The sequence below is a fragment of the Oryza glaberrima genome, chromosome 4, assembly GCF_000147395.1.
Source record: "Oryza glaberrima chromosome 4, OglaRS2, whole genome shotgun sequence".
NCBI lineage: Eukaryota > Viridiplantae > Streptophyta > Magnoliopsida > Poales > Poaceae > Oryza > Oryza glaberrima.
Genome location: NC_068329.1, coordinates 19262811 through 19288486, shown reverse-complemented (window position 1 = coordinate 19288486; position 25676 = coordinate 19262811). Strand labels below are relative to the sequence as shown.

The window sequence follows — 25676 nt, the reverse complement described above, 5'->3', positions numbered from 1 at the left end:
ACCCTGACAGAATCCTCCATCTATCTTGTTGTGTGAAAATGGGATGCCTCCATTGTACCTGTTTTAGAGTACCAGGCAGGGTTTACCTTTTCGATTTTGAAGTAAAAAACTGCCTCTCACCGGATTATCGAAATCCGACCAAAAACCAGGAAAAACCTACGAATTTCAGTAACACCGTATGGAAACCAGCTAATACCGACCGGTTTTAACAAACCGAGACCTAGCGGTTTCATGAAAACCAAAAGGTTTTCGCGAAATTCCATCAATTTTGTGAACCCTGATATCAGCAGCTAGAGAACTGAGCAACAAGAATGGAAGGCAATGCAGGGAAACCCAGAAACATCAGCGTTCAGTAAACATGACCCTATGTCTCTAAGCAAGGGCCATCAAATTCAGGCCATGCATTCCATAGGCGCCTTTTGTGATGTGCAATGGCTGGCCTACCAAAATTATTCCCTGTCCCTCCCAAGGCCACAATAAAAACACCCCCCACTTCTGCGACAAATCCAAGCCGCCATTAGCCTCAAATCCAGCGGGAGATCCAAGGGCCTAGCTGCCACTGCCACAGCCTCAGAAGCTAGTTCAAACTAGTGAGGGGTTTGTGTGCAAAAGAGAGGAAGAAAGAACAGGCAAAACACAAGCTAGACTGAAGTGAAGTGAAGAATCATATCAATCAATCAGTGATTCAGTGGGTGATATGGCTCGTGGCAAGGTTCAGATGAGGAGGATAGAGAACCCGGTGCACAGGCAGGTCACCTTCTGCAAGCGGCGGATGGGCTTGCTCAAGAAAGCCAAGGAGCTTTCTGTCCTCTGTGATGCTGATATCGGCGTCATTGTCTTCTCTCCTCATGGCAAGATCTATGAGCTCGCCACCAACGGGTAAAGTATATATATCTGTACTATGTTTCTCCTCATTGTTCAATTGTTAGTGGTCCAAAAAAGTACCCCCTTCTAAATATTTGACACCGTTGATTTTTTTTAAACATGTTTGACCGTTTGTCTTATTAAAAAATTTATGTAATTATTAATTCTTTTCCTATCATTTGATTCATTGTTAAATATATTTATATGTATACATATAGTTTTACATATTTCACAAAAGTTTTCGAATAAGACGAACGGTCAAACATGTGCTTAAAAGTCAACGATGTCAAATATTTGGAAACGGAGGGAGTATTTATCTTCATCAGTGTGGTCCAAAAGTACTACCACCTCTCTAGAAAAGAAAATCTTATTTCATTTTAAAAACATTGTTGATGTGTTTTATGCATGGCTGATGATGATGATGATAGGAACATGCAAGGCTTGATTGAGCGGTACAAGAACAAGAGTAACCTCCCTGAAGCGCAAGCTGAAAGCAACGAACAGAACATACCTCAGGTCAGCATCATACATAGACAACATGATATACGTATGTCCACCAGTTCAGTTTCAAATAGATTTGCATACGAATGGAATTTATTTTTAATTATGGTGATTTTTCAAGGCTTCAGCTCAGCACACTTGCGCTTTTGTGTTTTGCCCATGGACATAAACTTCTGGATTTTATTGTTTTGGATAGAACGGTTCCTCTAACATTAACTCATTGTTGTGCAATTCCAGGTGATACAACAAGATGTACTACTTCTAAGGCAAGAAGTTGACCTGCTTCAGAACAGCTTGAGGTAAATCATCCGCATTACTTGTAAGCTAGTATAATGAAACTACATTTGTTACCTTTTTTTGTTAGAAAATGGCCCTAGTAGTTCTGTTTATACAGTAACAATGCCTAAACTATTTTGCATTCTCATGTGTTCTTGAAAATGATCATGTGTAAGGAATGCATCACGAAGGACAGATAATATGATAACGCTATGAACATCAGAGAACTGCTGCATGATACTCCTACTTCTTTATAAAATGTGTTCAGGAGAGTAGTTTTTAAATCAGAAAATAAGAAAAAAAGGAAAAGGAAAGTGCAGCTACTTAATAATATAGTACAATGGGCCATATAAATTGATGAAAATCTGTAAGAAGTTTCAAAAGATAATGAAAGGCACTTTTCAAGGGTGTAGGAAACTAGCTAGTACTGATCAAGACGCTGATGAAAAAAAGTAAGCAACTAAGCACACCTCATGCAGGTACATGTATGGAGAAAGAGACATAAGCCACATGAATCTTGGTGAGCTGCAATCCCTTGAAAGTAATCTTGAAGTATGGGTGAATAACATTCGCTCCACAAAAGTAAGCCATTCATCACTGTAGAATAAAAAGAAATTCCCAGAAAAATGACACTTATAATATGTCACCTTTTCTGCTGAATAGATGCAGATCATGTCTAGGGAGATCGAGATGCTCAAGAACAAGGTTAGATCAGAATGCTTGATTTCATATATAAAAGAGATGAAAGTAGAATAATTATTCACCAAAGTTTTATGTGCTTCAATTGCAGGAAGGCATATTGAAGGCTGCTAATGATATACTTCAAGAAAGGGTACAACTGGCAATTAACACATGCATTCTGTCAAAAGAAACAATTGTCCTCACAAAATTTTTTTTTTTGTAGGAATTGGTTCAAGATTAGAATTATAACTTAGAAATAGGCTACGCTTAATTTAAAGAGATTTTCCTCACCATCCATTTTTCTCCACAAGTACACACATTTTGTTTGTAATAATGTGTCTCCTATTTAATCCAGTTGACATATACATGTAGGAAGCTCACATACAAAGAATGTTTTTTCTTTCCGTTTTTACCAAGGATATGCAAAAGACTTGTCTATAATATTATGATTGAGAACTTAGAACAGTCAATACAACAGCCTATGTGCCAACTGAAATTAGGATAAGAAAAAACTGAGAACATAAAATGTTTAGCTGACAATCTCGTGGCATCAAATACTTAAGCTATTCTGTAAGAAAGAGTAACTGAATCTGTATCATCTCTTAAAAACATTTTTGGCCCACCATGTTCAATTTTTCAGGGATTAGCACCTATCTTATTAGCTTGATCTTGTGTCTGCAGATAATCGCGCAGACTAGTATTATGGATGTGGGCTGCAACATGATGATACCACAAGTGCCATTCCAGCTAACCACAGAGAGTAACTACTATTTCTAGTCTGAGAGGCCGAACTACCTGCCTGTCAAGTTATCTCACCAGTTTTGTTTTGAGTTCCACAAGGCTACAGACTACAGTGAAAAGACCATATCCTGCTATCCGTGTTGGAGAGAAAATATTGTCCGCATTTGCATCTGTGAATTATTTTGCATGTGTAAATTGACCTTTCAGACTGAAATCTTACTAAATTACATGTATCTGTTTAATATGGTACAACTTTCTAGATGCGATATTGATTAGAGAATCATCGAAACCGGGAAATTAGGTTCTTGACTCGATTTCAACAGATTTGCCAACACTTGCGGTAACCAAAAGTGCACAAAACTATGAGAAGGCAGAGGTACACACTTAGCAGATATGCCATGTTCATCCCAACTCATGGAAGTTCCCAGACCATTGTGCCATCATGATGAACAGCAGCTGCTCTTCTGTGGCTGCTGCTGCTGCTGCTGCTGAATTGGCTGGCCTTTCATCTGAACTAGATTGGATGCCTTCCTCTCCAGGGCTGCCTGGCTCCCAGATTTTCTGCAAATTAGAAACAAAAGTTTCAGCAGCATAACTTGTTTATAAGAAACTCTGAAGCCTTATCCACTGTCATTTATCCTACTGCTTTTTGATTGAGGCACACATCGCCAAGAAAGCCTCTTAGACTTTGATCGAGTCCTTAGCACTTGTTTCGAGGAATGAAATGCCTATCTCATCAGCATAAGCCTGCAGTGATTTGTACCTTTTCATTTAGCTTAACAAAATATAACATAACTTTTGCATTGATAAGCCTTCCATAGACCATAGTGTAATAGGGTAGTTTGCAATGCGACCTGTGCTGCTGCAGTTTCAACAACCCTGCTCTCTGCCAGATCACACTTGTTACCAACAAGAAGCTTGCATACGATGTCATTGGCATACTTGTCGATTTCACTCATCCACTCTTTCACATTGTTGAAGCTCTCCATATCCGTAATGTCATAGACGATCTGGATGCATCCATGGAAACTAAATGTTTACTGAAAACACACATTAAAGTATAAAAAGAAAATGTTGAGAGGTTGCAAAAACTTACAGTTATCCCATGAGCTCCCCGGTAGTAGCTGCTAGTGATGGTTCTGAATCGCTCCTGTCCTGCTGTGTCCCACTGTTTGCAATGCACGTACCAAATGTCAGACTACATTACAGAGTGCAGCTTCTGGCTTTTGCAACATAGTCAATTCCGTAATTCGATGTGCTGATTATCCATAGGAAATACCAGAAGCCCTTTGGTACTATGAAAGATAAGAGGCCAAAATTCATCCAAGAAGATAATCTAGTTTTCAGCGAGAACTAAAAACAATTTAGATGCTCTGGAACTAATTTTTTCCCAAATAACTAATTCTAATATATACAATTCTTGTAATTTATAAATCCAAGCACACTGAGATTCAGCGACATCTAGCAACCAACCACGGCTAGATATCTTCAATAGGCGAAAGCATATTTAAATGGACTCCTCCATATTAATGTGTGTATACATTTAGTTTAATGTGTGTATGGGCTGGAATTGTGGCTCATTCAGACAAGGCCTTACTAGTGTTGTCCCCCTCCCTGTCCCTCACATTGCCACGCGGGACGCCACGCAATCTCGGAAAGAGATCATCTCATGTGAAGTTAGACGGACGGACACTGATTATGTGAGCCCCACCATCCACAGAACCCGCATGTCAGTGACCACATCAGGGGAAAGTTCACGTCAGAAGATCCTGCGATCTCTCGCCGCATGCACGCGGGCAGCATCACCGGCCATCGGGCCATGCAAACATCAGTCATGCTACATTGAAGGCTAAAGACAGGCATCAAAAGCTGAGCCAGTCACTCTACCATGCAAAGTGAATAGCATCAAAGCTACAGCTCAAAGTTTAAATTTTGGTTGAAATTAGAAATGATGTGACTGAAAAATTATGTGTGTATGATAGGTTGATGTGATGGAAAAGGACTGAAGTTTGGATCCAAACTTTGGATCTAAACACAGCCAAAATCTTAGCTAGTGTAGCAGTACTATACTGCTACAGGGTACTATGATTTTTTTGGTTCTAGCCGTGGGACACTGCTCAAACTCACTTTTGAGGGAAAACATTTTATAAACGTGGTAATTTCCTAATAGACAACGTATCAATTAAAATAATGATTTTCTGTTGCGAAAGAGAGAAAAATCACGTGAAATGTCAAAAAATCTCTTGAGCCCACGTGTTAGCTCTCCCTCTCTTTCTCCCTCCTTTCTCTCATCTCCCGGTCGCGGCTTGCTCGGCGACGGCCGCGGCGCCCGGAGCGCGCGCGGCCTACTCGGCACCGGTGGCCGCTGGAGGACCTCCTACTCCACACCTGACGACGCCGAGAAGAACCACCCGGCAATGTCTTCCCCAAGGAGAGCCTCACCGTGCTCGACACGCTCGCCAACATCGGCTTGCTCTTCTTCCTCTTCCTCCTCGGCCTCGAGCTCGACCCGGCCGCACCGCCCTCGCCGTCGCCGCCGCCGGAATCTCGCTCCCCTTCGCCCTCGGCGTCGGCGCCTCGCTCGTGCTCCGCGCCATCGCCCCCGATGCCCCGCGCGGCCCGCTCATCGTCTTCATGGGCGTCGCGCCAAGCTCAAGCTCCTCACCATCTACCTCGGCCACATGGCCATGTCGGCCGCGGCTGTCAACGACATCACCGCGTGGGTGATGCTTGCCCTCGTCATCGCGCTCTCGGGCTCCGGACCGCCGCTCCATCTACGTCCTGCTCTGCGGCGTCGCGTTTGTCAGCTTCGCCACGGTCGTCGTGCAGCCTGTGCTCGTCTTCATGGCCCGTTGCTGTTAATGCGGGTGTCGCTGCGTGAGGCGCTCGCGCTCGGGTGCCACAAGCAGTGCCTCGGCCACCGAGTAGGCCGCGCGCGCTCCGGGCGTCGCCGCCGTCGCCGAGCAAGCCACGACTGGGAGAAGAGAGAAAGGAGGGAGAAAGAGAGGAAGAGATACTGGATTTTTCATATTTTGGTCCTTTTGAAAAACTTATTTCGTAAATAGACCCCTAGAAAAACTTATCCCAAAAATGATTCTTTTTGGGCGCCAGAGTGGCTGGCGCCGTCGTTCAACAGGACGGCGCCAGCCTCTTTGGCGCCGTCCCCTGCCGACGTGGCGGGGCGATGCTGAGGTGGCTAGGGGGAGTGCGCTATAGTGGCTGGCGCCCCCCCTCCCAAAATTTTTTATTTTTGTTTTATTTGTTTGATATTTTTTTCACGCTTAGGGACACACAAGAACCAACCATAGAAAAATTGAACTCAAATGGACGTAATATGTGACATATAGAATTTTTCCTCTCCTCTCCTCTCTCTCCGAACTAGTGCAGAGGAGAGAGATGTGCAACTTTTTTATTTTTATTTTATTTTTTTGATATTTTTTTCACACTTAGGAACTCACAGGAACCAACCATGTAAAAAATAAACTCAAACGGACGAAATATGTGGCATGTGGAATTTTCCAAAGCTCTACCGAAAAACTTCTCTCCTCGAAAACACAATCTTGCAAGCGGAATTTGGAGGTTTTAATATCGCCGAACCCGGCAAAGCAGGGAGAATTGGATGTAACTTTTTTCATAGATGTCCGTACATATATTATTTGCCTGATTCCGAGTCCGTATGAGAAAGTTACGCCTATTTTAATAGATAACATATTTTGTCCGTTTCGGCAAAGTTTTGGAAAATTCTACATATCACATATTTTGTCCGTTTGAGTTTATTTTTTATACGGTTGGTTCCTATGTTCTCCTAAGTGTGAAAAAATATCAAAAAAATGAAATAAAAATAAAAAATTGCATCTCTATGTACTGTTTAACTTATATATGTCATTTCATGTGGTTATATTTTGAATTAGATTAAGTAATTTCATATAGTGGTAGAGTGCATTATGTTTAACATGTTGATCAAAGGGTTTTACTAAAGGAGTTATAGTCTAATTTTACTGAAGGTGCAAAGTAGACTAAGTGGTATGCTAGATATTTTCAGACTTAGCTAAGTGGTAGTTCGAGTTTAAATTTTTTTTGTGGTTGGTTGTATCGTGATCCTGAGTGTGAAAAAACATTCGAAAAAATAAAATAAAAATGACACCGTTGCAACTCCATACAGAGAAACAGGAATGGAGGCGGCGGCGCTAGCCATGCTGGCGTCCTCCTCCCTGGGGCGGCGCTAGCATGGCTGGCGCCCTCCTCCTGCCACGTCGGTTCGCGTGCGCCACGGTGGCAGGAGGCTGGCGCCGTCTCGTTGGATGATGGCGCCAGCCACTCTGGCGTCCCAAAAAGGACCATTTCTGGGATAAGTTTTTTTAGGGGTCTATTTGCGAAATAAGTTTTTCAAAAGGACCAAAATGTGAAAAATCCAGGGAAGAGATATGGAGAGCTGGCATGTGGGCCCAAGGGCATTTTTGACATTTCACGCGACTTCTCTCTCCTCCTCAACCGGGAATCATTATTTTAATCGGCGTGGTGTCCATTTATGGAGTGCTTTTCCCCAAAAGTGAGTTTGGGCAGTGTCCCACGGCTAAAACCACGAAATCGTAGTGTCCTGTAGCAATATTTGCCTTTTATCTAGTACTACATCCATCTCACAGTATACCTATTACTAGTTTTCTAGTAATGTACCTTGTCCCAAAATAAAGCTATTTCTCAACAGGTCCTCCTCCTCTAAACCAATCATAGCCACTCTTTCATCTACTTTCTCTTCTCAATCAATCATACACTTCTCCAATTACTTTTACCTACTTTCCTACTACATGAGTCAACATAAAAAAATAATTACACTTTGGTACGGAGGAAGTAACTTTAGACCAAGTTTAATAGTATAGCCAACTGTTAGCTCCAAACTATCTATAGCTAATCTAATAGCCCATTCATACAATAGTTAACTATAAAAATATACTACACCATTAATACTCAGTCCTACCTCTCATACAGACACAATGTCTTGGAGTCCGTGTTACAGCTGGCTACATATCTGTAGCCCGCTTTCTTCTCTCTCTTCTCTTTTCTTCTCGATACGTGGTTATAACTAGCTTAGAGCAGGTATAATAGCAAGCTATAAGCCAGCTATAAACATATTTTAAAGAGATAAAGGAAGAGAGAGAAGAACAGTGGGCTACATATCTCTAGCCAGCTGCAGCACGGACTCTAAGACGTAATGTGTGTATGACAGGTGGGACCAGATATTAATAGTGTAGTAAGCAATGATTGTATAAATTGGCTATTGCATTGACTATAGATGATTTGAAGCTAGTAGTGAGCTATACTATTAAACTGACTCTTAGAACAGGTACAATAGCAGGCTATAAGCCAGCTGTAAACATATTTTAAGAAGATAAATAAGGAGAGAGATGGGCAGCGGGCTACAGATTTGTAGCCAGCTGCAGCACGGATATGATAAATAAGGAGAGAGATGGGCAGCGGGCTACAGATTTGTAGCCAGCTGCAGCACGGATTCCAAGACGCAGTGTGTGTATGACAGGTGGGACCAAGTATTAATAGTGTAGTATGTAATTATTGTATGAATGAGCTATTAGATTGGCTATAGATAAATTGGAGCCCATAGTTGGCTATACTATTAAACTTGCTCTTATAGACTGCTACAGTACCTTCTATTGTAGCAGAGAAAAATAGCACAGTAACTTGGTTACTGTTTATTTCCTAGGCTGAATGCTGGCCCTATCTATTTCCCACATTCCCCTCCTTTTGCGAATTTGCGACTGCGACAAAGGAAGACGACGTTGGACGAGCGCCACCCGCAGGAAATCACTCCGCATCCTTCTGCTTTTGTAATCGAGTTACAGCTCTAAATTTTTCTGATCTTTCAACTTGCCATGCAGAGCGTCAAGATGGGGAAGCGGCGCTAGCACAGCTCCACCTCCTCACACCCTGGAAGATTTGATCTTTCCCACAGGTTTCGCCTTCTCTTTGCCCTATCTCGTAGTCTACCTGAATGAATGAATGGATGTACTGTGCCCTCCCAATTTTCGAGTTCCTAATTGACAGCTCAGTCTGATTAAGAAAGTACACAAGATCGCAACTGGCGTCGATTCGTTAGATCTATTCTGTTTAGGTGATCTCTGACGCATGAGATGCCATCCCAGCACCGGTTATTGGATAGGACGGTGAAAGAGAGAGAGAAAAAAAACATGAACATGTCATTTTGGGTGCCAAACATAGCAAGATAGCAAAGATTGCCTTTTTCCAAATTAGGTAGGAGGAATCCATGGACCTCAGATCGTGGTTTCGTCATCTTTGTTCTCTGAATCACTGAATGTGTTTTTGCTTTGCTTGTACTGTTTGTTCATAGGACGACTAGATTCTCCCAGTTCATCCTCTCTCTCTCTCTCTCTCTCTCTCTCTCTCTCTCTCTCTCTCTCTTTTTCTTTCACTTTTTGCTCTGGGCAAGTTGGGATGGTGGTCCTGTATCTTATTCTACTAGGAAGAATCATGTGGTGCCCCGATATGTGGTGTTTATGACAAAGAACAGATACATTTGTACTGAAATGACAGCGTAATCGACCAGGTTTTGAGCAGAAAGGCTCGGCCGTGGATGGCTCAAAACAATGAAAATTGAAATGTACTGTTATGTATGCGGAAATCATAATTAGGTCCAAAATTGTGATGTTTTCCGAAGAATCGCAGGTTCTCCATCGTCAGTTTATATCGAGTAATAGACAAGATAACAATATATCTGTCACAACTTATAAGCAACAAGTTCAATGATTTCTCTCTGAAAACATGGCAAGATCTATATCCAATTCCTGCTTATGCCTATAATTAGAAACTTGTTGCTCTTGTTTATGCAATGATCCATTTTTTTACTGAAATTTTACTCGTGTGTCTAGGCTAGTTCTTGCACCATTGACAAGGCAGCGATCCTATGGTAATGTTCCTTAGCCTCATGCCATTCTGTACTATCAACAGAGAACAACCAAAGGAGGCCTTTTGATTGCTGAGGCCACTGGAATCTCAGACACTGCTCAAGGGTGTGTATCATAGATTGTTAGGCTGTGCCTTTATGAAATATCAGGAGCCATGTTCAATTACCTTTTGACGGTTCAGCAATCTTTAAAGATCAAATTTGTTTCCTGTATGCGTGCAAGGTACAAAGATACTCCTGGCATTTGTACAAAGGAGCAAGTGGAAGCATGGAAGCCAATCGTAGATGGCGTTCATGCCAAAGGAGGAATATTTTTCTGTCAGATTTGGCACGTAGGAAGAGTCTCTAATAACAGTATGTTTACTATATCTGATATAAGCCTGTTCTTTATCTATGTACTTGTAGTTATTTGCAAGCAGGAAACCTTCAAATTGGATTCTGGAAATTTTGAGAAATGCTTTTGTAAAAACCTACTGTATAATTGTTCACTGGTACTCATCGCAGCATAAGTTATGCCATCTTTGTTTTAAATGAAACTGTGCGGGCAAACTCTTGCTCGTTTCTTTACTTGTTTTTTTCCTTTTCTGGGTATCCAACCAAGCAACCAACACATGTTCAGTATCACTATGCAGCTTTTCAGCCTAATGGGCAGGCTCCAATTTCGAGCACCAATAAGTCACTAAAACCTGCAGTAAGAGCCAATGGCATAGATGTTGCTACTTTCTCAACTCCTAGGCGATTAGAGACTGATGAGATCCCTTTCGTCGTGAATGATTACAGGGTTGCTGCTAGAAATACAATTGAAGCAAGTACACACCTTCCTATTACATTTGTCACACCAGATATTTTGACTAGGAATATTTTGATTATCTTAATACGGATATTGTGTTCACTTTTTAATAAATACCTAGTAGATTAAATGAAGATCCTTAGTCTTGACTCCTGATGGAAACATCTAACCTTCATATTTGATATAATTTGTAGGATTTGATGGTGTTGAAATCCATGGAGCGCATGGTTATTTGATCGATCAGTTTCTAAAAGACCAAGTCAATGATCGTACCGACAAATATGGTGGGAGCTTAGAGAATCGCTGCCGGTTTGCGCTAGAAGTGGTCCAAGCCGTAGCTGATGAAATTGGAGCTGACAAGGTTGGGATAAGGCTGTCAACCTTTGTCAGCTATTCAGAGGCAGCAGACTCAAACCCAGAAGCTCTAGCCCTGTTCATGGCAAAGGTGCTAAACAAGTTTGGAATCCTTTATTGTCACATGGTGGAGCCACGGATGGTAAAACTTGGTGAAAAGTTTGAAACCCCACACAGCCTTCATCCAATCAGGGACGCTTTCAAGGGAACGTTTATTGCTGCAGGTGGCTACAATAAGGAGGATGGAAATAAAGCAGTATCCACTGGATATACTGATTTGGTTGCTTATGGGCGCTTGTTTTTGTCTAATCCTAATTTGCCTCGGAGATTTGAAATAGACGCCGCCCTCTCAACAAGTACAACAGAGAGACTTTCTACATCTCTGATCCAGTTATTGGATACACTGACTATCCATTTCTTACATCAGATGTCTAAATGTGCCTTTCAGTACTGAATTCTCTTCCACCTCTCACTAGAGTGGCACAGCAGCTACCATTTGTATTGGTAGGATTGAAGGATTATGGCATTTGATCTGAAAGTGTAGTTTTCATATGTGTGGCAAGGCATTGGTAAAATAATGTGACCATTGTGGTTTCAGAACTGCATGTGAATAAAGGGAAATGATAAGTAGATCAAGCAGTTGTTCATCTGTTGAAAATTTGATTTAGTTTGCATGCAACTATTGTGAGCCTGATATAATATCATGAGGCTTGCCTGTCCCATTTTGCTCTCAAATGTGTTCTCACAGTCATTCAGATGGTTGACTGTGGATGATCAAATATATCAGCGGCTGCAAAACGTTTGTGTATTCCTGAAATATGTGCCACTGACTCTGAGAATAGAGTACGATTGGAATAACAAGTGGAATATGTAAGTTGAGTGTATGCAGACTGCTATTCGTAGCTTAGCATGTTTGATGTTTCAGAATTACCTTTTGGTCTGACGTTCTGAACGGTTACTGATTACAGGGGCATACTGCAGAAGGAGTTAGGATACAGACTTCACAGAAAGAGCTTAGGAAGGGAAGAAAGGATCTCTCCCCGCCCATCATCTGTATTGTTCTTAGAGAAAAAGTTTGTGTATCCTTTTTGTTGTTTTGTGAAAATCACCCAGGCCTGGTATTTAGTCCTTTATGAAATGATTCATCATCCACTAGACATTCGAGCTTATCATCAAAGCAATAGCCTAGGCATGTTTTGAATGATAATTCCAGGTAATGCTTGACAAAGCCATCTCGTAACTAAGTTATTAGAACTTGAAGCTGGTAGATAAGTCAGGTTTATGGATTATGGGAATATCATGCTTAGCTTTAATCGTGGTTCTTGGATATCACCAATGCCAGGATAAAGTAAATGAGAAGCATTCTTAGTACTGAATATATATATAAAAACAAAAGCTAATGGTCAATGCTTATGGCGCCTTTAGCATCTTGGTGATGTTAGAGAGCTTACTTTGGAAGTTAAAGTGTCGTTTCTGTTGATTTTCTTAATTATTATGCAATTTTGTAGCCTTATAGCTGTCACATTCTTCTTTCTTTAATTTTTCCTGGACATAGTACCATGTTCAAGGAAGAGCTATCAGTGCTCAGTTATGTCATAGTGAATTCACGGGTACATGAAAGCACAGAAGCATCTTTGTGTTTGTTTATTGGTGAACAAAAGAACAAAGATAGGTATCCAATTGAAAATCTGCTTTATGTTTTTGACGAATACAAGAAAATCTGCTTTATATTAACATATTGCTCTAGAGACCTGGGGTTTCCAACAATTGCTCTCCTACAGCATCTACATACATGGAAGTTTAGTGTAAGGCTAAACTATGGACCATACAATTTAATCAGCAAATTGTCATTTTCTGCCCCTGGTTGCCATATTATGGTAGGCAGAACCCTTGTAGGGATTTCTGGGCATGTTAACTGCAAATTTCTGGGCCTAATGTCTAGTTCTCGATTGAGCTTTAGAAAGACAGAAAAATCCTACAATAGTCCGCCAAATTCCAGAAGCGTCAAAAACTTGTGTACTAACACATGATGTCCAGAATTATTTCAGCAACATTGAACGGATTTCAAGAAACGAAAATCATCTAGCAACTCTGCAGTTTGAACAGCTGTTTAATCTTATTTTGTAGAAACAAGTAAATAATAATTTCAGAAAGGATTTACTTTGCTTGAATTTCAAAAAGTATGAATAGGTTAGGAATATAGGGCATGTTTCATATTTCATTGCGAACATAGTTCCTGCTTGCATTAATTGAATATTATATATGAAGAGTAATGTCTCTTTGGGACGTTAAAATTAAAGTGGAATTTTCAGGATTTTTACAACAATCAGTTCAATTCTACCACGAATAAGGAAAAACACACTCCTTCCAAAAGAGAACTAATAGTTGTTCATTGGTACTTCATGATGACGGATAGTAGTTGGTTGAAAGTTTGTTTTGACTTCGAACTCTCATTATTATTGCATTAATATATGGTGATCCTGGTAACTCCTTTTTTTCCCTTAAATATGTTTTTACCTTGATATCTAGGAACACAGAACTTGTGCTTCTTCAGTATATTCTATATTATCTAAGAACATTGGCTGGGAAAACAGACACACACAAAATAAAAATATTTACTCTGCATTCTTTTTCTATTATCTTAAGTGTGAATATTTTTTTTCTTTTGTCTTCATGCTGCTCTGCACTTCTCCCTGGCCCAAATCATTGCAGCATTATAAAAAGAACTATTCTGAAGAATGGGCAGAATCACCCTTGTATTATTCATGTTTATCTAAGTATCAATACTCAATACATCACTTGGGTCAGCCTTTCAAAAATCTGTAGAGTTACTGTTCGAATATCATAAATTGTTGGGTTATTGGTCTTGGTAGAATGCTCTTCATATGTTGTGTCACATCTTTATTGAACTAGTCGAATTCCCATGAGCTAGATTATAGTTTATTTTTTATTCTGTATTTCATTGATGCTTTATGTTTCACATGAACTATTCTCTTTAATAGTTATCCTTCACTTCAGTTATTTGTGACTTGTTTTCATCATGGCCCTTTCTTTTAATCGAGGCTATAATAAGATCATAACCTAGACTCAGACCATAATTAACAGTATAGAATCTCTCTCTATTCCGTTGATTAATGTGGTAATTTCTTCCTGAATTTCCCACGCATTTGTGTAGAACTAGATTATATTGCACTGAGCGTAGAATTGTATTTGCTATACAACTATTAGTTTTATTTCTAGCATTTCTTATATAATTATAGACTTGTAGTACTTTCTGGTTCTGTTTTATTATCAAATCAATCTAACCCATTATTTTCTGAACCCACTCTTATCAACCGTATATATCATTCTCTTTTTCTTCGATTAATGTGATAATTCCATCTCTTTGAAAATAAACATGTTTACTTTTTCCCACCCTATTTTATTAGCATAGTAGATAAGTTGTGGGCGTGACAGACATTAAAGAATGTTGCTGCTTCATCTTATATGCTTAAGTGCTGCATCTTTATAAATTGAAAAAAATAAATAAATTGGAAACCATTTCTACTGCCTTTTGGTGACCACTTGTCTTAATGTATACATGAAAAGACACCTTCCTTGCTAAGCTAAACATGTACACAAAGGATATGATTCTTATGGCCAATAAATATGCTTGTGGTTAACAGTCAAAATAGTAATAGCACAGCAACGCAAAAGATAGAAATTCCAATCAACAAAAAGAGTTGATAATAGAGGAACAACTGTGTTTTTGAAATGCTCACATAAATGCATGTCCTATGTTAACTAGATTCGTTAATTCTAAGGTTTCATTGGTCTTCACAAGATTTGGTTAATGATTGAGATTGTTCCATTGATGTGCCTCTCTAATGTGACTGCTGCCACAATAAACTTGAAGACAACTTGTTTGGATCTAAGAAAAAGGGATCATTAAAGGGGTGGTCCTGGTAAGCTACAATCATGGGCCCATATATATGGCTTACAGTCTTTGTTTGGTTTGATCAGCTAAGATTCATGAATTGCGCCTGCATTTTTCTTAATCTTAGTCAGATGTGCATGCACATATGTTGACCAAGTGTTAAAAGTGTATGCTTACTGCAAGCTTATATATTACTCTATTGAAAAGATGCAGGAAGAGTGGTCCTGGACTCCTGCGAGTAATTAACGGCTTCATGTGTGTATTTATAATGTTCCACACCGGTGCAAAGCTTTATTCTTCTAGAACTTGCCAATTTGGGAGCTATGGAATAACAAGTTTTGGTATAATATGAACTAGTTTCCAGTGCAACTTTCTGTAAATAACCAGGTAGCTGGGATTTGCTAATCAGCAGTCAGCAGATACATTGTTCGCTCACCAATCGTGCTGCTTCTTGATTATCCCAAGTGAAGTTTGACAGCAAGCATGGATGATGCCAATGGATCACCAGATTTTTTTTCTTCTTTTTTAAACAACAGATTTTTAAGCTAGATTGTATAAAAGGTGTTGGTCAGTAAACCAAGCGTACAATTAACATAGCATCTATGAAACTAGAATTGTGGTGGTGACTTATATGCTAACAAGTGTTCATCCTAATGAGAGGATGAAGCTCAATTCTTGTATTATCTTGGTCGCTTAGGAGATATGGAAGCACAGAAATAATTGTGTTTTTAACGGCGCTGCCTCGAGTATGGCTGATGTTCTTCAAGCCATTACCAGCGAGGGTGTGCTTTATTGCCAAGCAGGAGCGTCCAAACTTCGAGTCCTTTTGTCTAGGGCTATAGTGCTAAGGGCACTAGGTTTTTTTTTTTTTTTTTTTTTTTTTTTTTTTTTTTTTTTTTTTTTTTTTTGCATTTGGGTGTGTGTGGTGTTGTCGTTGTATTTCCAAGTGGGTGGGTATCGGAGTTTTTCTCTAACACCGTTCACTTTTTTTTTCCTATTTTTTAATGAAATGATGTGCAGATCTCCTACGTATTTAAATAAATAAGTGTTGATCCCACCATGTTCTTCTATTTTTTTTTAAAGAACTGCATGATATATATTGTGGCAATCCTTTGTTCTAGTACATATATATTATGACAGCATAGAGAAGATGATGTTGGGAGAAAGAAAGGGCAGATTATAAAAAATAATAATCTGACCAGAACAAATTCTTAACAATATAAAGTGCAAATGCCTTTATATGAGACATATTCCTCACTAAATATTCATTACTAATGGACCACTTGACTATCTAGGACGAGGTAGCACGGGACAATATGAATTCAATTGATTAGAAGAACTCTCTGCGCTTTTTAAAGTAATCAACACCCTTTTACCGATCTGATTATTTTAAGATGCCTTGATTGGTTTGTAACAATAAGATTTACCTGCTCTATAGTATAAGGCAACTAAACAGCCAAAACAAGATGTTATTTAACCACATGTAGGTAAGCTTTCAATAAAATTTTAGTGAGATTAGAGATGTGTAGTTGGTTTCTATCTCTTGGAACGTGTGTTGTGAGGCGCATTTGCGGGATATTGGTGTGGTGTTATGTGTATTAGTGTGTGTGCATGTATCTGCCATAAAATAAATAAAACATGTCATTTAATCCAAGAAGTTACAGCAACAACAAGGGGATCCTTCAAAAGGAGTTATAAGAGCATAAAAGAAGTCATGAAAAGAACATGAAGCCTGTTGTAATATGTGTATTTGGAAACATGGAGAATGGAAGCCTGTGAGGGCATGTTGGCAGTGTCATAACACAGATCTTGGAATTTTTAATTTCTAGAGCTCGGTCAGAAACAAGCATAAACAGTCGCTGACATCATCGGCTACATGGGATCACTAGGCCTTGGGTGCGCTCATGTTTGTTGGATGAAAAATGCACGTCTCCATCGTACCTCTTCCCCCCAAAAAAATGCTTATATGTAATAAGACACAACACAGAGTAGCGTCAGCTTGCCCATTCTTCACGAGTTCACGGTTTTATCCACCAAATTATTGTAACGGATTATTTGCTTCGCGCTTCTATAAATACGACTTTTTGAGAAACTTAATTCGAATGCATTGCTTATACAACTTGTTCAAACCTAATTGCTAGGTATATAATATATAATACGTAATTTATCTATTATATTATTAAAAATAGGAAACAACACGTTCGCTGTGGAGGTTATAAATTCCCACGTTAATCAGAGAAAAAGAAAAGAAGAGTTCGAGTAAAAATACATTTAGAAATAATTGAAATTCGGAATAAAAATAAAAAATATTTAAAGAAAACTCCATGTAGAACACAATAGAGATTAACTAAAATTCAAAATAAAAATAAAATAAATTCCTGAATAAAAAAATAAAAATAAGAGTTCGAGGAAGAATATAATTTACAAACAACTAAAATTAGGAATTAAAAAATAAGGAATATTGAAAGGATAAACCATATAAAACACAATATGGGATTAATTAAAATTAAAAAAAATCGAAATAAAAAAATAAAAACAAGAGTTGAACTCGGAATACAATTAATAAATAACTAAAATTCGGAATAAAAAATCGACTATTGAAAGAAAAGATCATCTAGAACATATCGCGAGATTAATTAAAATTTTAAATAAAAATAAAATAAATTTTAAAAATAGAAAAATAATTATAAGAGTTCAAGTAGGGATACAATTTATAAATAACAAAATATTGGAATGAAAAATATGGATTTTTTTTTTTAAAAAATAGACCTTCTAGAACACAACGATGACAAATGACAATAAACAGAGGAGAAGCAACATGCCCACAAAGGAGTAGGGTGGTGACGGTTGATGGAACATCTAAAAAACCAAATAGAATCCTAATGACTATTAAGGGGAGGGACGATAGGCATGCCGTTAAGCAGCACGGTATGGTGGTTGAAGGGACTTATAGAAATTAAAAAATAAACCTCAGTGATAATTATGTTCGATTTTTAAAATCTCAATGTCAATAAAGAGGGAAGGCAGCGGGCGGGCCGTAGAGGAGTAGTGACGGCAGTTTAGTGGAACTTATAGAAAGTAAAAACCTAAACCCCCAAATGATTATTATCAGTTTTTAAAATCCAATGACAATAAAGAGAGGAGGCAGCGAACATGCTATAGAGAAGTACAGTGTTGACGTTTAACGAGACTTTTAAAAGTATAAAAATGAAACCCAACGAGACAATGAATTCTAAAAACTAAAAGGTACATTTTTTAAGAGAGAATCTATTCTATACCACTGAGTTTGTTATAATTCAACAATTTACCACTGACTTTGTCTCTTTCTACAATATATCGGCGACTTTATCAATTGTTATACAATACACCATTGGGTTGGACTTATTTTTTAATAATACCTAAAATACCCTTATGGACATATAAGATTAACAGTTGATTTATCTCATTAGAAGTTTCAAAAAAATATGAAACTTTTATGTGGCATTCTTACACAGTATAAAAGTTTGTATATGAGTTTCAATTTTTTTCCATTTATATTTTTATAAAATATAACTTATATGTTATATGCTATATAAAATATTTTTTTGTGTTGTTGTTTTTAATGCAAATTATCTTTCATATGCAACATAAGATATTTTTTTGCTGTTATTAAGCTATTTCTCTCTAGTATACCACACAAAAATATTTTTTTCTAAAAACAAATACCAAAAAAATTGAAAATATGTATACATACTTCCTTGTTGTGTAAGAAGGCCATATAAAAATTTTCATTTTTTCTGAAACTTTCTAATGAGATAAATTAATTGTTAACCATGTATGTCTCTAAGGGTATTTTGGGTATTTTTTTAAAAAGAGCCCCATCCCAATGGCATATTGTAGAACAATTAATAAAGTTATCGGTATATTATAGAAAGAGACAATGTCAGTGGTGAATCGTTGAACTGGGATAAACTCACTGGCATAGAATAAATTCTCTCTTTTTTTTAAAGGTACCAAGGAGGATGAGAGAATCCGTGGTTGGTTGAGCAAGCAAATAAAAGAGTGATAAAGAAGAAGTAAGGGGTAGTAACTGGTGTGCCTTTTAAAATTTATAAAATTAGAAACACAAGAATAATAAGGTTCGGTTTTTCAAATTCATAAGACATCTTTTGAGCTATTTAATAATTTTTAAATAAAATCATATGTAATATAATAGATATTTTTTTATGGTTGTTAGCTGCGCAATTGTGTGGCCACCCAACTAGTTTCTATAATAAAGTAGATCGTCCCACGGCTTTAACCCGAGTTTCATCTACAAGAACTGAACAACAAGAATGGAAGGCTATGCTAGGAACCAAGAAGCATCAAAATGTTGAGCAAAAGATGACCATGTCTAAGGGCCCAGCAATTCAGGTCATGCATATAGGCGCCCTTTTTGTGATGTGCAATGAGCCAATGAGTGGTCTACCAAAATTATTCCTTGTCCCTCCCAAGGCCACCATAAAATGCCCCCACTTCGGCGGCAAAATCCAAACCGCCATTAGCCTCTCAAAGCCAGAGGGAGATAGTTACATACAGTTTGCCACTGCCTTCAGAAGCTAGTTCAAACTAGTGGGGGTTTGTGTGCAAAAAAATTGAAAGAACAGAGAGATCGCAAAGCACAAGACGACTGAAGTGAAGAATCATATCAATCAACCAGTGAGTGATATGGCTCGTGGCAAGGTTCAGATGAGGAGGATAGAGAACCCGGTGCACAGGCAGGTCACCTTCTGCAAGCGGCGGATGGGTTTGCTCAAGAAGGCCAAGGAGCTCTCTGTCCTGTGTGATGCTGATATCGGCGTTGTTGTCTTCTCCCCTCATGGCAAGATCTATGAGCTCGCCACCAACGGGTAAAGTATAGACATGTATATTACTACAACCGTTCGTTCGAAGATATAGCAACTTTTGACTATCAAAATGCTTATATTTTCAGACGGAGGGAGTAAAATTATTAGTGGACCAAAAGTATGCATCTTACTCCCTCTGTCTCAAAATATAGTAAGTTTTAGATATGAATATGGAGTTCTGAACAACCATTTATCCAAATTCACAACTAAATGTTGTTATATTTTTGGATGGAATTAGTATTTCGTTTTACAAACATTGTTGATGTGTTTTATGCATGGCTGATGATGATATTAGGAACATGGAAGGCTTGATTGAACGGTACAAGTGTAACCTCCCAGAAGCGCAAGTTGAAAGCACCGAGCAGAACATACCTATGGTCAGCATCACACAATCACGTAGACAACATGATATGCACATCTCCACAGTTGTTTCAAATAGATTTACAGAACTATTTATGCATACGAATGGAATTTATATTTAATTGTGGAAAATTTTCAAGGCTCAGCACACTTGCGCTTTGTGTTTTGCTCACGGACATAAAATCTGATTTATTTATTTATTTTGAGTGTTTTGTACAGAATGATTCGTCTAATATTAAGTCATTGTGATGCTATACTAGGTGATACAGCAAGATGTATTGTTTCTAAGGCGAGAAGTTGACCTGCTTCAGAACAGCTTAAGGTAATCATCCGCATTACTTGTAATACAATGAAACGACATTTGTTTCTCTTTTTCTTATCAGAAAATGGCCCTAGTAGTTCAGTTGATAATTCTATGAACATCACAAAACTATTGTATGATATTTCTTCATAAAATGTTTCCAGGAGAGTAGTTTTTAATTCAGAAAATAAGAAAAAGGAAAAGGAAAATGAAACTACTTAATTATATAGTACAATGGGCAACATAGACTGCTGAGAATCTGTAAGTTTTAAAAGATCATGGAAGGGATTTTTCAAGGGTGTAGGAAACTAGCTAGTATACTGATCAAGACACTGATGGGAAAAAGTAAGCAACTAAGCACACCTCTTGCAGGTACATGTATGGAGAGAAAGATATAAACCATATGAATCTTGGTGAGCTGCAATCCCTTGAAAGTAATCTTGAAGTATGGGTGAATAACATTCGCTCCACAAAAGTAAGCCATTCATCACTGTAGAATAAAAAGAACTTCCCATAAAGTTGGCAATTATTATAATATGTTACCCTTTTTCTGCTGAATAGATGCAGCTCATGTCTAGGGAGATCGAGATGCTCAAGAACAAGGTTAGATCAGCATGCTTGATTTCATCCCTCTAACCAACTTTTAGTATTTGAGACCAGCTCATATATAGAGGAGATGCAAGTAGAATAACTATTCACCGATAGTTTTATGTGTTTCAATTGCAGGAAGGCATATTGAAGGCTGCTAATGATATACTTCAAGAAAGGGTACTTCTGGCAATTAATTCATGCATTCTTTAAAAGAAACAACACTATTTAAAAGAAATAACTTTTGATTTGTAGGAATTTGATGTTATAATTATTATTTAGAAATAGGCTACACTTAATTTAAAGAGAGTTTATTTACCATCCGTTTTCTGATTTCTGTATAAACAAACACATTTTGTTTGTAATAAGGTGCCTCCTATTCTATCCAGTTGACATATGCATGTAGGAAGCTCACATACAAAGAACATTTATGTTTTCCCTTTTTTTCAGGGGCATGAAAAGGAGTTGTGTATAATTATATTATGATTGAGAACTTAGAACAGTTAATACAACAGCCAACCTATGTGCCAACTGAAATTAGGATAAGAAAAAACAGAGAACATAAAATGTTTAGCTGATAATCTCGTGGCATCAAATATTTATGCTATTCTGTAAGGGAGAGTAACTGTATCATCTCTTAAAAACATTTTTGACCCACCATGTTCCATTTTTCAGAAATTAGCACCTTCCTTATTAGCTTGATCGTGTGTCTGCAGATAATCGAGCAGACTAGTATTCTGGATGTGCGCGGCAACATGATGATACCACAAGTGCCATTTCAGCTAACCACGGAGAGTAACTACTATTTCTAGCATGGAAGGCCGAAGTACCTGCCTGTCAAGTTATCTCACATGTTCTATAGTGGAAACCTAGAAACTATCATTGGATCGAAAAATTGACGTCTGAGATTCGTCCACGTTACCATAAGTAAATATGTTACTCCCAGTAAAATTTTTACTCATGAGTAAATCCACGAGTAAAATTTTTAATCGTGATGACGTGGACGAATCTCAGACGTCCATTTTTTCGATCCAATGGTAGTTTTCAGGTTTCCACTACATAGGTAGTTACATCATATATTTTACCCTGTTTTGAGCTCCGCAAGGCTACAGTGAAAAGACCTATTATAAGCATGTGCCTACACATGTTGTAGGGAAAAAATATATGCATTTGCATCTGTGCATTATTTTGCATGTGTAAATTGACCTTTCAGACTGGAAATACATGTATCTATTAAATATGGTACAACTTTCTAGATGCAATGTTTATTAGAGAATCATCAAAGACAGGAAATTAGGTTCTTGACTCGATTTTCAACAGATGTGGCGACACCTTGCAGTAACTAAAGTGCTCAAATCTATGAGAAGACAGAGGAACACACTTAGCAGATATGCCATGTTCATCCCAATTCATGGAAGATGCCAGACCATTGTGCCATCACGATGAACAACAGCTGCTCTTCTGTGGCTGCTGCTGTTGCTGAATTGGCTGACCTTTCATCTGAACTAGATTGGATGCCTTCCTCTCCAGGGCTGCCTGGCTCCCAGATTTTCTGCAGATTAGACACAAGATTCAGCAGCATAACTTGTTTATAAGAGACTATGAAACTTTATGCATTGTCATTTATCCTACTGCTTTTTGATTGCGGCACACATAGCCAAGAAAGCCTCTTCGACATTGATCGAGTCCTTAGCACTTGTTTCGAGGAATGGAATGCCTATCTCATCAGCATAAGCCTGCAGTGATTCGTACCTTTTCATTTAGCTTAACAAAATATAACATAACTTCTGCATGGATAAGCCATCCATAGTGTAATAGGGTTTGCAATGCGACCTGTGCTACTGCAGTTTCAACAACTCTGCTCTCTGCCAGATCACACTTGTTACCAACAAGAAGCTTGCATACGCTGTCATTGGCGTACTTGTCGATCTCGCTCATCCACTCCTTCACATTGTTGAAGCTCTCCATATCCGTAATGTCATAGACAATCTGGATGCATTCACATGAACCCTTTTTTTTTTTCTTTACTGAAAACACACATGAAAATGGCAAAAAAAATTGTTCATAGGCTGAAAAAGCTTACAATTATCCCATGAGCTCCCCGGTAGTAGCTACTGGTGATGGTTCTGAATCGCTCCTGTCCTGCTGTGTCCCACTGTTTGCAATGCAAGTACCAATGTCACACTAAACATTAGAGGATTGCAGCTTCTGATCTGTGCAACATATTCTATTTCATAGTTCGATCTAATGATTATGTAGGAAGTACAGAAGTCATTTGGCACTAGAAATGATAAGATGCCAGAATTCATTCAGGAAGAACCAATACCTCCAAGTGTAATCGCACAATCTCAAATCACTAATTTTAATTTTCACAAATGGTTCGGTTTACAAATTCAAGCGAAAAAAACAAATCAAGCACAGAAATCAGAACTGGCACATTGATTCAGGATTCAGCGATATCTAGCAACCACCGGTTATATATCATCAGTAAGCACGGAAGCAAACTCCAATCCCCTACTCTCCATTAGAAAGTGCATCTCGATAACGAACTAGATCGAAATTTCCCCCCAAAATCACCAGAGGGCGGGATCCAGGCATGACTGAGGCATCCAGCTATTCTCCGAGCCCACCCTAAATCGCAGCGAAGTGGGGCAACAAGATCAACGCGCAAAATCGGTGGAGGAGGAGTTACCTCCGCCCGACGTCGCCGGAGCCCGGGAAAAAACGCGGCGGCGGTACGGGCGAGGAGCTGGCCATCGCCGGCGGCGACGTCGACACGTCCGTCGTCTCGTATATCCGAGTTTACCGGTTTGCAAAATTCCAGGATCGCTAGCAATAGACGCGGCCCAAAGTTGGGTCTATTTGCAAAAAAAATCCTGGATCGCTAAAAATTTTCCAGAATCACTACACTAGCAATAATCGAGATCCGAAGAAGAGCCTTTATGCGAAATTCTAGGATCGCACGAACAAAATTGATCCGAAGCAGGGTATCTTAGCAAAATTTCAGGATCGTCTAGCACATCTCATTGTTTCGCTTATGTTCATACTTATATAAGCTAAAATTAAATTATAGAACCTAATTTTGAATTTAATTTTTTGTTTTTCGTCGCAGTTTATTTTATAGCATTTTTTTATTGCTAATATCACTTTTTTTTTCTAATAGTGATCCAAAGCAGGGACTTGACTTCCACGTTAAATTCTAGAACCTGGTACGCGAAGTGACCGTTGGATAGAGAGCGCGCGGCTCAGATGGAGGGCATCAGGTTTTATGCGGAAAAGGCCCTCGCTTAGGCCTCTTTTAGATGGGCCTCAATACGAGCCCACCGATATCATGGGCCGGGTTGAGGCCCATTCAAACAAGGCCATACTCGTCTCACCATCCTCCTGTGTCCCTCGCACCGCCACGGCGCCACCCCGCCACGCGGCGGGGCGGCGGAGCTCCGGCGAGCCACGCGGGCACAACCTCCCTCGGCTTCGGCCCCACACGCACGCGGCAGCATCGCCGGCCATCTACGAGACAATCCGGCGAGCATCCACTCTCTCTCTCCGACGGCCCCGGGTCGGCGGCGGCCGGCGATTACCGACGAAGAGATCGGTGCGAGATAGGCCGCCGCCGCCGCGCGCTGCTCTGCTCGGAAGCTAATCGCGAAGAGGTTTCAGGGGATCGGCGAGAGACACTCACGATCTGCAGCTTGATGGTCTTCCCGTCCATCTCGATCGTGCGAATCTTCTGCAGATGAACAAATTAACAAGGGAGTGGACTCGAATGAATCAGAATCAGAAACCGGCATGATCACAGAGACGAAAGAACGAAGAACAATGCGGGCATTTTGCAAGAAAGAGAGGGGGGACTCACGAAGTCAACACCGATCGTGCTGATGTAGCTGTCGACGTAGGAGTCGTCCTGGATGAAGAACACATCAATCAATCAATCATTCCAAAGAGGGACAGAAACCACAGCAAAATATATGACCCAAAATCTTGGAAACCAAATCCGCATTGCCATTCGCGAGAAAACTCAAAAACTCACCGCGAATCGGAGGAGGAAGCATGACTTGCCGACCGAGGAGTCGCCGATGAGGAGCAGCTTGAACAGGTAATCACTGGCAACTCATCAGGGGGATAAGCAAGCAGCATTTTCAGTACAACCGAAGAACGGATAGATAACAACAGAAACCACATTAATTAGCCGTAAATTCCAAGATCGAAAAGGAAAAAAAATTAGAGGATTACAATTCGTTGTTCATGGCTCTTCCTGCCTTAACCCACTTCTGCAGCTTCTTCTGCTCAGGATCAAAGGTATCAGCAGGAAGCAAAAGAAAGAGAATTGATGCTTGGACAGAGCTGGAGAGGAGGCTCTCCAGGAACAAGAAGGTGGTGAGAATATGGGAGACGACCTAGGAGAAGTATAAACAAAGCAACTCATCAGCCCGTACAACATTTTTTTTTTTTTTTGTATTTTTATCCTCACGACGTTGGAGTGTTCCCTCACCCCTGCAGGCTGT

At 39.3% G+C, this 25676-nt stretch overlaps 4 protein-coding genes and 1 pseudogene across 7 annotated transcripts; 3 read left to right on the top strand and 2 right to left on the bottom strand.

The window, feature by feature from the left end:
* Positions 1-470: 470 nt before the first annotated feature.
* On the top strand, positions 471-3218 carry LOC127770604 (MADS-box transcription factor 26-like). The gene is made up of 7 exons (XM_052296381.1): positions 471-879; positions 1293-1380; positions 1603-1664; positions 2121-2223; positions 2305-2346; positions 2432-2473; positions 3004-3218. The coding sequence occupies exons 1-7, from the start codon at positions 698-700 to the stop codon at positions 3097-3099; spliced, it is 615 nt and encodes a 204-aa protein (XP_052152341.1). The 5' UTR covers positions 471-697; the 3' UTR covers positions 3100-3218.
* LOC127770603 (GTP-binding protein YPTM1) lies at positions 2199-25676 on the bottom strand. 4 transcript variants are annotated; one of them, XR_008017028.1, is made up of 9 exons: positions 25405-25676; positions 25202-25274; positions 25028-25075; positions 24854-24901; positions 23255-23326; positions 23005-23160; positions 22804-22907; positions 22553-22723; positions 2199-2238 (listed from the first exon to the last, which is right to left on the bottom strand). XR_008017028.1 is itself a non-coding variant. In XM_052296379.1 (8 exons), the coding sequence occupies exons 1-8, from the start codon at positions 25416-25418 to the stop codon at positions 22609-22611; spliced, it is 630 nt and encodes a 209-aa protein (XP_052152339.1). In that variant the 5' UTR covers positions 25419-25676; the 3' UTR covers positions 22317-22608. The 4 variants fall into 4 exon arrangements, 2 of the variants coding, with proteins under 2 accessions (XP_052152340.1, XP_052152339.1); XR_008017027.1 differs by lacking the exon at positions 2199-2238 and adding an exon at positions 20618-21073; XM_052296379.1 differs by lacking the exon at positions 2199-2238 and having other exon boundaries at positions 22317-22723.
* LOC127770852 (ras-related protein RABD1-like) lies at positions 3466-5660 on the bottom strand. The gene is made up of 4 exons (XM_052296632.1): positions 5583-5660; positions 4160-4231; positions 3918-4073; positions 3466-3624 (listed from the first exon to the last, which is right to left on the bottom strand). The coding sequence occupies exons 1-4, from the start codon at positions 5658-5660 to the stop codon at positions 3466-3468; spliced, it is 465 nt and encodes a 154-aa protein (XP_052152592.1).
* Positions 5745-15855, top strand: LOC127770851 (putative 12-oxophytodienoate reductase 11; annotated as a pseudogene).
* LOC127770850 (MADS-box transcription factor 26-like) lies at positions 19744-21079 on the top strand. The gene is made up of 4 exons (XM_052296631.1): positions 19744-19925; positions 20218-20299; positions 20543-20604; positions 20956-21079. The coding sequence occupies exons 1-4, from the start codon at positions 19744-19746 to the stop codon at positions 21077-21079; spliced, it is 450 nt and encodes a 149-aa protein (XP_052152591.1).